Source organism: Mobula hypostoma, chromosome 16, assembly GCF_963921235.1.
Source record: "Mobula hypostoma chromosome 16, sMobHyp1.1, whole genome shotgun sequence".
In the NCBI taxonomy this organism is placed as follows: Eukaryota; Metazoa; Chordata; class Chondrichthyes; order Myliobatiformes; family Myliobatidae; genus Mobula; species Mobula hypostoma.
In genome coordinates this window covers 54,846,562-54,861,090 of record NC_086112.1, presented here as the reverse complement: position 1 = coordinate 54,861,090, position 14,529 = coordinate 54,846,562, and the positions used below count along the sequence as shown (strand labels likewise).

The 14,529-nt window shown below is 36.7% G+C and overlaps 1 protein-coding gene across 6 annotated transcripts in view; it reads right to left on the bottom strand.

The window, feature by feature from the left end:
- Positions 1-650: 650 nt before the first annotated feature.
- kank1a (KN motif and ankyrin repeat domains 1a) overlaps positions 651-14,529 on the bottom strand; it is a 274,650-nt gene continuing 260,771 nt past the window's right edge. For all 6 annotated transcript variants that reach the window (XM_063068970.1, XM_063068969.1, XM_063068968.1 and 3 more), the window contains 7 exons: positions 12,841-13,071; positions 12,304-12,391; positions 9,564-9,783; positions 6,467-6,609; positions 4,872-5,072; positions 2,671-2,769; positions 651-1,581 (listed from right to left, as the gene is read on the bottom strand). In XM_063068970.1, the coding sequence (XP_062925040.1) occupies positions 1,519-1,581; positions 2,671-2,769; positions 4,872-5,072; positions 6,467-6,609; positions 9,564-9,783; positions 12,304-12,391; positions 12,841-13,071 (1,045 nt within the window). In that variant the 3' untranslated portion in view covers positions 651-1,518. The remainder of the gene's footprint in view (positions 1,582-2,670; positions 2,770-4,871; positions 5,073-6,466; positions 6,610-9,563; positions 9,784-12,303; positions 12,392-12,840; positions 13,072-14,529) is intronic.

Genomic DNA, 14,529 nt, shown 5'->3' with positions numbered 1-14,529 from the left:
TGAACACCTGTAACTCCATTATCTGGGAGTGACGCCGTGAACCGCTCTCCTCAAATTTTGCTGCCACCAAAGTTTATCTTCATTTTATGTTTGCAAAACGATAGTATACAGGCCTAATCAACAGGGCCTCAACAAAGCCCATCACAGTGAGGACCAATATCAAACATGGCAGTATCATTGGCTAGACATATTCTTCAATATATTTCAGCTAAATTATGCAGTTCAATACTGAATGGAGTTGATCTTTGAGAACAATGAAAAACCATTCAACCTATGGCAACTGCACTTATTTACCAAATACAATGTATCGTGACAGTTAAATTAAAACTTATTTGCTCAAGTACTTCTGTCCAGACAATATCAATGAAATGGACATTAACAGAGTTAATGACCCAGAAGCACTAAATGTGAGAAATTCAGTATGTTCAACGCTGTCCAAGTTAAATTAGATTTCTATTTGCCCTGTGTTACCATCTCCATTATTCGTTAAAATCTGACCGAAATTTTTTGATGGAAATTACTGGTAATTGCTACTGGCTTCACCACTCTGCTTTCATTCAATCCAAATCTGGTCTGAAATGAGCAAAGGATCTGAGCTATTCCTGGAGCTGATTTATGGTCGGAATTTATTTTAAATGGCATTGATTTAACAAAACAACAAATTAGCATAATGGAGCTTTTATTCTGAAAATATGGCAAGGATCTAAGGCACTTCAAACATTTAAATATACACCGCAATTTAAATGTAACAAAATTGCAGTCTTATAAATATGCACAGAAATCCATGTACAGGCCTTTAATTGGACAGGTCGATATACAAATAATATCTCAAATTGTCACTAAAATCAAATTAGATACAATGACAAATTCTAAAAGAAGTTAAAAAGCTATGTTCAATAGTAAATTGTTATCATGTAAAATTCATTACAGGCTACATATAAATGAGTTTGACAATACTGTTTGATATAATTTTTAATGATACAAATGATCTTGTTTGATATAAAAATTTCAACAATCCGAGATACATTTCTGTGAAAGAGGGAAACCTAAATAAAGGTATCCCTTTATGTCACCTTAATTATAATGTTATCATTTTATTCTATGTTTTCAGAAAATATAAATAGTATTCTAAAAGTATGACACATCTTTTAATGGAAGTTTATATAGACAAAAAATATAGATTACAACTTCTAACAATGAATGCAATCAAATAAAACTGTCACGTGTGATCACTGAGAACTAAAACAAAGATGGGATCTTAAACATTCTGAAAAGGCTTGCTACAGCAGCATATTTTGAGGCAATAGTAATGCTGTTTATAGTGAAGAGAGAATAACACCAGCTCCCATAATGCTTTCCAGTTTAGATGCTGGTCAGTGGATTGACAGAACTACCTTTTAGTACTACTGCTAGAAATATTTTTGCTGGTGAACTCAGGCACACATATACATTCAGTATCTGTCAATATTAACAATACATAGCAGCGTGGTACAAGATCAGGTGAATGGCAGGTACTAATCAATCAAATTTGCTTCGGCGAGTTGGACTTGGAGAGGTTTTCCTTCCTAACCTGGGTGTTCCCTATTGAAATAAGAGAAGGACATTTAGGAACTAGAAATGTACAAATGTTTTCAACTTAAAAAAAATAGTGTGTGTATATTGTGTACATTATATATAATTATATATTATTGTGTGTGTGTGTGTGTGTGTGTGTGTGTATATTATATATATATACATACACACATACATACACACACACACACACACTAGTTAACTATATTTTCTCAGGGTTCAAACATTAATACACTTTTAAATTAGAAATGTCATGTGGAACAGTGGCAAAAATAGAGATGACTTTGCTCAATATTACTCAATCAATCTATATTACTCCAATGCAATTTATTTCCATTTTGTTCTTAAGTTCCTTAATCCCAATAAGATATTTAATAATCATTAAGTACAACATTAGGTACAGATACATCTTGTTACAAAGCAGGAGATTAGGTAGGATCATCCGCAAAGTATACAACAGAATGACAGAAGGTCTGAAACTTCAGTTAACGATAAAAGTCTCATGGTCAAAATTACTTAGAATAGAGAATTACTCTGATGATAAATGCACCTTTAAATTAAGAATGTAACTTTGCAACAAAGTGGCAAAATAGATTCTTATTCTCAACAGTCTTATCAATAACCACCATTTGTGTAGTCCTCGGTTAAGAGAAATAAGAATGGAATGGAACAAAGCAGATGTTGGAAACTGGATGCACTCCACAGACCAGAGAGCATCAGTAAGAGAAATAGAGTTGACATGTCCAATTGAGAACCTGCCATCAAAACTGTTTTTTTTAAAAAAGTTACAGACTAAAGTTGTCAAGGTAACAAATGTGGTAAAAAGAAGAGCTCCATGCAGGCATTTCCTTGACAGGTCAAACAGAAGTAAAATCAGTTAATCAAACAGATATTAAGCAACATTACCCAAGAAATATGGCTAGGGGGTGTATTATGGAGATCAGAGGGATAAAAATCTCAGTATGTTGACTGTAGCTACTAAGCTAAAATATTTCACCTGGATGTTACCAGTGAAGCAAGGCATGCTTTTTAACCAAAGGACATTTATTCACAGATCATTTAAGCTCTAAATATAAGCATAATTAAAAAAAAGCTCACCGGTGACGAAGCTTTGGAGAAGTTTACATGAGCATAAAGCAAGACCCCTATATCCTTATGACCAGCCTCCAAAGCAATGGATAATGCTGTACTTCCATCCTGAAAATAAGAGAGAATGAAATTCATTTAAAGAAGCTACTCAAATATCTGAAGATTTCAAAATCAGAAATGCCCCAAATAAATGAGAGACTTTAAAATACTCAAAAAGGAACCAAATAATTTGCACTGAAAAAAAATTGATAACATAAACTACCGTGATAGGGCTAAGACAATTTAGCAATATTGACAGGTATTGTAGCTTTGCCTTCAGCAGGACTGTTCCAGCTCTTGGAGAATATTTGCAATGAAATGAGGCTGTGTGCATGAACTGGACTGTAACCTTTTTGAATATATTAATCAATCAAGACTGGGTTAAACTGCAGTTATATGCAATCACTGACAGTGCAAAACTTACAGTAAGAATGCTGGAAAAAAAACAAGCCATTTTCTAATTGTTCCAAATATGTCCTATTATAGAATTTAACAGAGAATGTGGTAGATTATTTTTGGGGGCTTTGTAATTGCTTGTTTGGTGGGTGGAGGGTGCTGATGCTTTTTTTTTTGTTGAAGTGGGGGAAGGGGAGGGTCATTGACTTGCTGCTTGTGTGTGGTGGGGGGAGTAGGGTGCTTTGGGGTTCTAATGTTTTTACTGTCACTCATTCTTTTGAGCACTCTTCTGTTTTCATGGATGTCTGTGAAGAACAAGAATTTCAGGATGTATATTATATACATGAAACGAATGAGATGATGTTTACCTTACCAGTAAAGAGAGTTTAAGCTGCAAGGGTTAAGCAGTGATGCCTTCTCACAGAAGGAGCTTCACTCAAGTAGCGTATCAGAAAGACTTTGGGACTTCACACGGATCCTCTTTGCGTTGTGTTTAATTTGCACAAATCATAACTGCATTTCTAGGTATGAGTCAAATCACCCACATTACTTAAAAAATGGATGTGGCAATAGGGGGAATATATGGCTGTTCTGGATAGATTCGTTTGAAATGGTTGAAAGGCTTTCCTTCATACACAAGATATTCATAGTAATAGTTTCAGTCAATATTGTTTGTCCATTTCATTCTTTACTCTCTTATCACCACCACCATGTTGACACTTTCAACATGGAAATTTCCACTCATTATCTGGTTTCCTAGTAAAAACTTGTGTTACAAACTGGCTCTTGAGCCTCCCTGTACAGACAACATTGCTCTCCTGAGATGTTTGCTCACATTGTAAGAAAGGGTCTGGATTCACATTGTACTACACAAGCCAATATGATGACAATAATTAGTAACATAACTAATTTAAAATTTTCACGGACTCTAACAACTTTCTGATGCATTTGTAGGAAGACATTGATTCTGAATATCTGCTTGTAATTTCATCATTCTGAACGTAAGACAGCAGAGTCTTGCTTCTGATATAGCATGTTGAAGAACTCAGACATACCCTCAAACTGAGTATATTTTAACCAGTAGATCTCAGAACATTTTCCATTCAGCCTTTTAGATTTGCTGGTATCAAGTACAAGAACCTTGGCAGACTTCTGAAAGGTCCAATATTACCAAGACTCGTCTCACTACCACAATTACTACTCTAGCTAAACTCAGCACAAAATGCATACATTTCTCTGTTAGTTTGAAAGCTCAGAAGAGCTTTCCATCCAGTGTGAATACACCACAGGTAGAGATTCATTCATTAACATCTTGAAGAAAATAATCAAGGACATGTGTTCCATAACTATGATGGATGTGTTAATTTTATCTGGTAAGAACTCAATAACTGAAACCCTGTGACTTGCAAGTGTGGATGGACTATGTGATGGGGAAGAGATTAATGCAGCAGCCCCTGCAAGGAAACAATCAAGAGTAAATAAAAACAGGTTATTTACCCAGTGTTCTACAGAAACAGTAGTTGATAGCAACCATAGTAAAGTGGAGTTTCACAGCTCTCAAATACTTCTGCTCTTTATTGGTCAATGACTTGCTGGGAGGTGGTTAATCAGATTTGTCCACTCAGTCAGGGCAGGTCAAACGTACTTTAAAAATAGTTGATACTTATTAAAGAGAGATTTGCATGAAGAGGGTCTTCTAATCTGTCTAATGGACAGAAGGATCTGAATAAACAAATGTTTAGATCTTTAGGTGGAACATCTTAATCATAACTTACATTGTCCGCTAGGGTGGAATCGCATCCAGGTTGGGCTAGGAGAAGCTTAACTATCTCCACATGCCCATGCTCACTTGCACACATCAGGGCTGTAGACCCTTCATCGTCCTGGATATTGACATCAGCAGCACAGAGGAGAAGAGCTTTCACCATGTCCATCCGACCGTGGCTCACAGCGAGCATCAGCGCTGTCTGACCAGCCTAAAACAAACAAGGATAACAGCTTAGGGACCTGATATAGAGTTATACACATTGCAAAACTATTTGCATGGTGGAAAAGACATACAAACAATCCACATGATAAAAATCTAGCAGCAGAAAAGATACATTCCACTTCAACAACAATCTCACATCCCTGCCATTTGGAGTGGAACCAATTGCTTAGTAATGGAGTTATAGGTTACCATAGTAAGAGGTCCATATCATACAAACACAAAATTACAAAAAAACTCACCAGACCTTTCTGACAATACTACATTATTCAAGCGTTAAGCTTGATTGTTCTGAAAGCTCATGCACAATTTCATTGAAATCCTATATAGTCTATCTTCAATTCCACCAAATCCAGGACCACCTGTACCCCATTGTCTAATTAGTCATTTTTGTTTAACATGCCTTAATACTTACCTGCCTTGAAAAATCAAATTAAACATACTTACCAAACTTTTGAGAAATTCCCGAATTTCCATGATTGGTGAGAAATAGTACTTCAAGAAGAGAAATTTACTAATTTTAAGACAGTCCCCCTCCTCTGAATTTTTCCACCAGAAGAAATAGTTTGTTTGCAATTACTGCACATTCTTCAACAATTAAGATTATCATCTCCACCCACTAATGGAATGGAACTATGTTTATAGAAGCATTCTTCAATTTAATCCTGAGATCAGGAATCATTCTGGCGAATCCAAACTGTACCCTCCCAAAACTTATCATATCCTGCAGAGGTGACATTGCCCAAAAATAAATACAGCACTAAACCTCAGATGTGGCCAGTGTTCCATACAGCTATATTCCTACTCCTTTGGGATAAAGGCAAATACATCATTACTGTTTTTTAATTATTCTTTGGTTTCTACAACAGTTGTAATATATGTTTAAGGCAAAAATATTAATGCAAACATATTAATATTGAAAAAATGTAGGGCAAGATTCCGATAAGTTAGGTGTTCATGAGGGGAAAGTGTGAGTGAGGCACAGAAAGAACAGAAGGAAGAGAAATCCAAGGCACAATGTGATTGTTAGATTTGAAAGGTGAGTAGACAAATCAGATCTCTGATATCATTTTTGGTTACTTTCGCCAGAGTTGGTGTCAAAGCAGGTTGGAATATTCTAGTTGAACCTTTGTTTTTTAGCATGAAAGAAGAAATCAATGGATATTGTATGAGAGTCCCTGCTACAGAACAATTAGCTTTGTCTGAAAACAACTTCATTACTGGGTCTCTTAATCTCTTAAATTCAACACTTAGTAGCATTTTCCCATTCCCCAAATAGAGAGTCAAAGATATAATGAGTGGTTTCCTGTTGACTGGAAAGATTATGATTAAGAATTTCCTTCTGATTTCTCTGAAAGGAGTAAAATACAAGAGAAAAGTCACCTGACTGGCTTTGGCATTCACATCTCCTTGACTAAATAGCTCATCAACAATTTTCATGTCTTTCTCATTTTCCACTGCAGCAAGAGCAGCAAGCATGATGGGAGTATAGCCAGCTTTATTCTGCTGATTAACATTGCATACATCTGTAATAAAATACATAACACTTCAAACTCTAGTGACAAAGCTAGTATCAACCGTCTTTATCAACATCAGCTATCAAAGCCACTGAGGCAAAAGTGGAACATCCATTTTCATTGTCCTTCAATATTAATAAGAACTTATTGTTTAATTAGAGAACACAATAGAACAAACATTGGGAAAGAACTTACTGTGAAGATAATGGTGAGCTTGTTATACTAATCATTATCAACACAGAAAACAGCCAGTAACTTAAAATGCAGGAGATGTGCATTAAAATACACAAATTCAAAAACTACTAATCAAGATGGATTGTACCACTGACAGCTCTGTAAATCGGACTTTAGCCTATAGCTCCCTATTGTTTTTTTATTTTTATTTATTCATTCATTTAAGATGGGCATTGTTGGAATTTCCTGCTCATTCTTAACTGCCCCAGAATTGAGAAGAAAGTGGGTTAACCACATCAATGAGTCGAGTCAAAAATACGCCAAATCAGGTGAGCGTGCCAAATCTCCTAAAGGTCATTTCTGAAGCAGAAGGATTTTTGCAATCCAGTACTTGGTGTGGCAGGGATTAGTTATCATCAAATTTCAAAATAGTTGCCATAAGTGATTCTAACTTGTATCCCTAGATCAGCAGTCATCAGTCCAGTGTTTTAACCACTGTGCTGTTGTAAACCTAATGATGGTTACAAATCCAATTTACCACAGAAAATTAGAGCTTTTTCACTCCAAATGTCCATTTCAAACATTGTGATGAACTTCAAATTTTCAAATAAACTTCTGGACAATGGAAATTAATTTTTAAAAAAAACATCATTGGGCAATCTCATAGCTTCATCTTTAAACTATGATTTTAAAATATGACTTCTTTGTTTACTTTTCCCCTACCCACTTTCTTAGTGCACTCTTAGGCCTTCTAGCTATGACTTGTTGGAATCACCATTCTAGTTTATGACCTGCTTCAGTCTGTGCCAGTTATAACAATTCCTCAATCTGATTAAGGAAACACAGAATTATACCTGTAGAAGGCATCTTGCCATTTGGCTCTCAAGCTTACAGTAATTTCCCATGCAAAATCTCACAGAAAACAAGAGCCACTGGTTTACCACCTATAGTAAATTAGTATTTTACCTAGATATTTCACCTAGGTACATTCCAATAGTTGTGAGCCAGTGAACCTCAGGTGGTAAACCTGTCATCTGAATGTAGTAAGAGGGCTTCATGTTAATTTTTCAGGGAAAGGCATCTTTTTGCTAATTTAAAAACTTGTACTGGGAATATTTTTATGATGCATCAAAGATGCACTTTACATTTCTAGCTTCTCTAAGAAAGCCAGAAGAATATAACAATAACATCCTCTCAGTTCCTATCAGCTCTGCTTTTCCTTCTGTTTATCCATTTCTTCCTCTCCCAAAGATGTCTGATAAGAGCAGTGAAATAGAAATGTGGACTTAACATTTCCGCATGCTGTTCCTCAGAGGTCAGTATTGGGACCGCTACTTTTCACATTGTTTGTCAGTGATTTGGATAATGGAATTGTAGGCTTTGTAGCAAAGTGTGCGAATGATACAAAGACAGGTGGAGGAGTCGGTAGTGCTGAGGAATCTACACAATTGCAGCCGGATTTAGACAAATTGGAAGAATAGGCAAAAAAGTGGCAGATGGAATGCAGTGTTGGAAAATATATGATAATACATTTTGGTAAAAGGAACAACAGTGTGGACTATTATCTAAATGGGGAGAATGTTCAAAAATCAGAGGTGCAGAGGGACTCATGAATCCTCGAGTAAGACTCCCAGAAGGTTAATTTACAGGTTGAGTCTGTGGTAAAGAAGGCCAATACAATTTTGGCATTTATTTCAAAGGGAATAGAATACAAAAGCAAGGAGAGAATGCTGAGGGTTTATAAGACACTAGTCAGGCTGCACTTGGAGTATTGCCAACAGTTTTAAGCCCCATATCTCAGAAAGGATGTGTTGTCATTGGAGAGAGTCCAGGGGAGATTCACGAGGATGATTCCAGGAATGAAGGGGTTAACGTATGAGGAGCATTTGGCAACTTTGGGCCTGTACACGGGAACTTAGGAGGATGCATGGGGATCTCATTGAAACCTACCAAATGTTGAAAGGACTAGATAGGGTGGATGTGGAGAGGATGTTTCCTATGGTGGAGGTGTCCAGAATTAGAGGGCACAGCCTCAGAACTGAGGGGCGACCTTTTAGAACAGAGGTAAGGAGGATTTTTTTTTTAGCCAGAGAGTAGTGAATCTGTGGAATGCTCTGCTACAGACTGTGATGGAGGTCAAAGCCACGGGCATATTTAATGTGGAGGATGATAGTTTCCTGATCGGTCAGGGCATCAAAATATATGGCGAGAGGGCAGATGTATGTGGTTGAGTGTGATCCGGGATCAGCCATGAAGGAATGGTGGAGCAGACTCAATGGGCTGAACGGCCTAATTCTGCTCCTGTGCCTTGGTCTTATGCCTGTTCTTTAGGCTGTTTAAAAATCTCAGCAATGCAAAGCAAAAAAAAAATCCCATATGTATCATGACATTTAAACATGGCATTCATTTACTTACTTGTTCAAGTATATTCTAGTAGGTAAACATCAGAAAAACATTCAAAGTAGAGCCACTTCTGTACTAATTAAAGTGCCTGAGGCATCAAGTATACATTGTGATTTCAGAACATCCCTGAAAAACTTCTAATGAACTTTATATTTGAAACTTTACAGTGCTCTTGTAATTAAAATACTCAGTTTATGTAAAAAAAAATGTAAACTATGCAACAAAATATTTATCAGAATAAAAATTTTAAAGAAATCCTGTTCCTTATTTATAATGTTCCATGATAGATTGCAGAAAAGGCGCAAGGCACATAGGTAAGCAGGTACAAGTGTATCTGTTAAGCAGTGACAACAATAATGAACAAAGATGCAAAACATTCAACATACTTGCATCAAGAAGTAACTTCACAATTTCAAAATTTGAGTGAGACACACTGTAGTGAAGAGCTGTATTGCCATTTCCATCGGCCATGTTGACCACATGCTTCAGGATATCGGGCGAGATCTCCCTGAATCCACTCAGGTAATCCTCCACCATGATGGGAACTGCTGATTTTTGACTAGACACACGGAACCATTCATGCTGGACGTAGTTTAGGCAGGGTCTCTGTGAGATACACAAACAAACTGTATTAGGGAATATGGTATTTTGAAAGCCAAAAAAAACCTGGAAATTTGAAATTTAAACAGAGATTCCTGGAAATACTTGGTACTTGAGGTAGAAACAGAAATAATGTTTCTGATCAATGACCTTTCATCATATAGCTAACTATCTGAGTATAATTAAGATTAAAAAAAGCTGCTGAGTGAAATAGTGGTAAAATATTTTTTTAAGAATCAACAACAATGAATTTTAACTTTAAACTAGCAAAACATCCTAGAGTGCTTCAGATAGTGTGTCATGAAGCGAAATTTAACATAGTAGCTTAAGGAGAAACGTCTAAACGTTTGTTAAACAAGTAGGTTGTTAGGAGCCTAATAAAGGGACAGTGAGAGAGGAAAGAGGAGTGGGGAAGGGCGGGAACACTATTTTGATGTTGTTATGGATGCTGTTAGCAGCTGATCTCACAACTCCTAGTGATAAGAGTGATTAATATTGAAGAATATCAAGAGCCCAAGAAATAGATTATAGCTATTTTAGTGGGTTGCAGAAGTTTAGAGGTAGGGATGGAAAAGCCATGATAGCATTTGTAAACAAGGATTAATATTTTTAATTTGAGGTCTTGTCAAAATTGCAAACAGCATGGTTCAGCTCCGCATGCTCGCCAGGAAAGGGGCTATACTGTATATCATGGTTAGGTGATGGAATTTGTAGTGGGCATTGAAACAGATCATCCAGATCTTGCTGGCCATGAGCACACCTGTATCTCCCATCAGCCCTACCTGTCCAGATGTGAAGTGCCTACCATGCTGGCCTGGACCAACCTGAACTCTGGTGGCATGGCAGAAATGATGGCACAGCATCCTAAACACAAAGCCCAGATCCTAAAACACTCTAAAAGGATCAGGGAGGAAGCAAAACCACAGATGTACCAGCTGCCACAACAGAGAGGATTTTTAAGGATTCCAGATGTTTCCAATAATTAGAGACAGTAAAAACTAATAAATTAAAGCATTAAAAAACAAAACTACCCACAACTAAAAGAAACATTTATACTTAAAATCATTCAACTAAAACAAATAAGTTTTAAGAAAGAACAACTTTCCCAATGCTTTTATAACCACAGGGTTTACTATCTCAATTGAATTAGAAGGAGTCACAGATCTGACTGGTACAGGATCGGAGAGTGGATTCTCCAGGGTAATTACAGAGGAACCTCAACAGGATGTAGTCTGCCTCAGAACTGTTGTGTTTTCTAAATCTGAGGAAATTCAAGAATTTGTATTTGACAAGCCATGTGCTTCCATTTAAATAGACTACTCATGATTGTTTGGAACTGCTGGCATTTACCATTGAGTTCCGGGGAGTTCTCTCTGGTTTTCTCATGCTTAGTTGGTGGATATTTGCAAGCAATCTGCTGATTGAGACAAAGGGAGGATAAGTCGAGAGGTAATAGTGATGAGGTAGTGCTGAGTCTTATAAGCATACGGGTGGAAATGAAGCAGTTCACTTGGATAATTTCACTGAGTGAGCAATGTAACTCAAAAATACGATGGACCAGGGACAGCACTCTGGAGACACCTAAGGCAATGCTACACAAAACAGGAAGAAAAATGGAAAGCTGCTAAAATAACAAGAGCAGCCATTTTGGCCTCTGTACAATTGACTGAGCACAACTCAGCTATTAAATTGTAATTATCAATAACTGTTTATCTCCCTATCAGAAAACTATACCACCAATAAATAACAATGGGAGAATCCAAACCATGAATTTGCTTTTGCATAGATGAGTTCTCAGTTACTCAAATGAAAAAAAATATGTAATTCAAACACACTGATCTGCATTAGCTTTTTGGACTTATTCAGGTTCGCAATCTGTTGCACATTAGAATTGGAATTGGTTTATTATTACCACATGTGCCAAGACACAGTGAAAATCTTGTTCTGCATACTTTACAAACAGATCAAATCAGTACACAGTGCATTGAGGCAGAACAAGGTAAAACAACAGAATGCAGAATCAATGGCAACAGCCATAAAGAAGTGCAGTGCAGGTAGATAATAATATGCAAGATCATAATGAGGTAGACGGAGGTCAAGAGTCTAACTTATCATACAAGGGAACTATTCAATAGTCCTACAGCAGCTGGCCTGATAATATGCTTGAAACGAACTACATTTTTCCACAGAAGACATTCATTTCACTCAATCAATTTAATTTCTTTAAAAGAAATTGTCAAGAGATTGCTCTGACTACCAAATATAAATCAACCAAGTACAAAGCAGTTCAGCTCCTGCCTCTTGCTGTTCACCCTTGACTTGTTAGTCTTCATAGACAAGATTCTTTCTTTATAAGGGAAGCTGCTGCAAATAAGTTAATACTTTCTAAATATGTTATGTGGATAAGGACATTCAAAAATAATTGCAATTTGCTACAGAAATCATATTTTAAAAATCAGGTTTGAGTACCTTAAAAGGAGACATATAATTGCATTTCTACTGTATTGATGCTTAATGTGAACTTACCACTTCTTTGCTGGCCATTGCTTTTGGATCATTGAGATGGTTTTTCAGTATTTTACATGCCGACAACACCTTCTCACTTAACTCATACCTGGTGAGTATAAAAACACATTTATTCAGAAAGCTACTTCCACTTCTATTAATGCATTTTCAAATCTCACTCAAACAACAGATAAGATCATTGGTACAGGTTTCTGATAATAACAAGCTAGAACCCAAGGACATTCTGGGCTTCTCCCTGACTTGTGGATGAAAATGCTTGGTGATCCTTCAGCATCTTCCCTTTAAAAAAAAATCTAACTCAGGTAAAGGACACAGTGGCGTACATGTTTAGGGCAAATGAATTACAAGCACTTGCAGATGAGATTCCTTCACAAGAAGATGAGCTTTATGCTCCCTACAAATAAATGGAAGTGGAATTAAAACAACTCAAATGCATGCTTTCATTATTTTGAGATTGTATCATACGCAAAAGGATTATCAATCTGCTTTTAATCATTTGGTATAAAATCCATCTATTTCTCAGAAAATCAGTTATACCTTTCTCTTATTTCCACTTTTCCAATCTCTTTTTCGCTTCTTTCCGACTTGGTAACCTCCTGTTTTGATACACCTGCTGTCTCAGTCCTGAACCCGCTCGGTCGATCTGGCTGCATCTCACAGTTAACCTTGACTTCATCTTTAGAATACTCTTGATCCTCAATCTCGTCATCTGATTCAGAAGATGAGCTTTCATCTGAACTTGAGTCATCACTGGATGTTGTTTCATACCTAAGAGAATAAAGGCATTTGATAATCTTTGAGTAATTATTGACAGCCAGCCAAATGTGTCCCTGACTGAGAGAGAAATTAAGCTGAAATACTTTGGTTGACTGTACAGACGACCCAGTATTTTAAAATATTGAAGAACTGCGGGGATAACAAATTTTCAAATCTCACTGCATGCAACATAATTAGCGTTAATGTTTGTACTTAAAGTGGCCGTACTGAAGACACTTATTTTAGTTTGATCTGATGTACCAAGGATTATTAGGGACCTCAATATCACGCTTTATCAAAAACTTCTCAAAATGCTATGACTTCTCGGTTTCAACTGTTGGCCTCTTTTCCTCTTCCTTCAAACTAATTTTTGTCACAAAGGCAAAGGAAAGTGAAACACATTTAATTGTAGCTCTGTATCATTATATAGTCCACTTATGAACCCAGCTGCTGCATGCCCACAGCTCAACTCACACTGAAAGCAGACTTCCTGTTCACAAATTCTCCTTCTGTTCTTCATTCTCTATACTCTCGTGACCTTTGTTTTCATCCAGCCACCCTACCAGCTCCCACACGAAACACCACCTGTAGTGGCCTTTGACTGCAACAACCCATAAGCTACACCCACCTCTAGGATAATATTCAGTTATTAATATTGCAACACTGATAAATCCAAGTTCAATGTTCCATGCCGTCATAGATTGTTGGATTTTGACAGAATGTGCTCCCTGGTCTATAAGGAGTGAAATACAATGTTATCACTACAAACTCTGGAAATATCACAAAGTTGCCTTTCACACAACCCTACATTCTAAACTGCATTTTTGATTCTCCCGAACTGCACATCTTCCCTCGCCTTCTTCATACTTTGAAGAACATTTGCAGGTTTTAGACTAGGTTTGTTTTCTAGACAGCACCAGCTCTGCTTGTTAAATCTTTGCTTCACAATTCATACAGGCATCAATCTCCATGGTGGAACTTCCATGGACTTTTTGACTAGAATTCCCTTCTAACGCAGGGAAGTGATGAACAAAGTTGAAGAAGAAAGTCTGAAGTAGAAAGGTTCAGAAGTTGGAAGATCTAAAAGAATTTGAAAATAAGTTGGGAATAGAATGGCAACTGAGGTCACGGAAAAAGATCAAAAATATTAAAAACCCCTTTTCCAATGACAGTATTGCAATTCATTTGACACCATGTCAGTTTGTAGCCAAATTCAGAATTTTACCCTCTCCCACCCCACCTCCCACCAAAGTATTTATCAAGTTCAAAATTGATTTACCCTTTTTGGAATAAGATTGTTAATGTAAACATAGATAAAGATGGAGAACTCATTTAAAAAAAAGCAACACAAGCTGCTAAAACTGTAACAAAGCACTGCAGAAGTTTTTCGTAGATAAAGAATTGGAAAACTTATGTTAGACTTACTTAAAACTTTGGCTACATCAAACTTTACTGGACAACAGGTCAGTC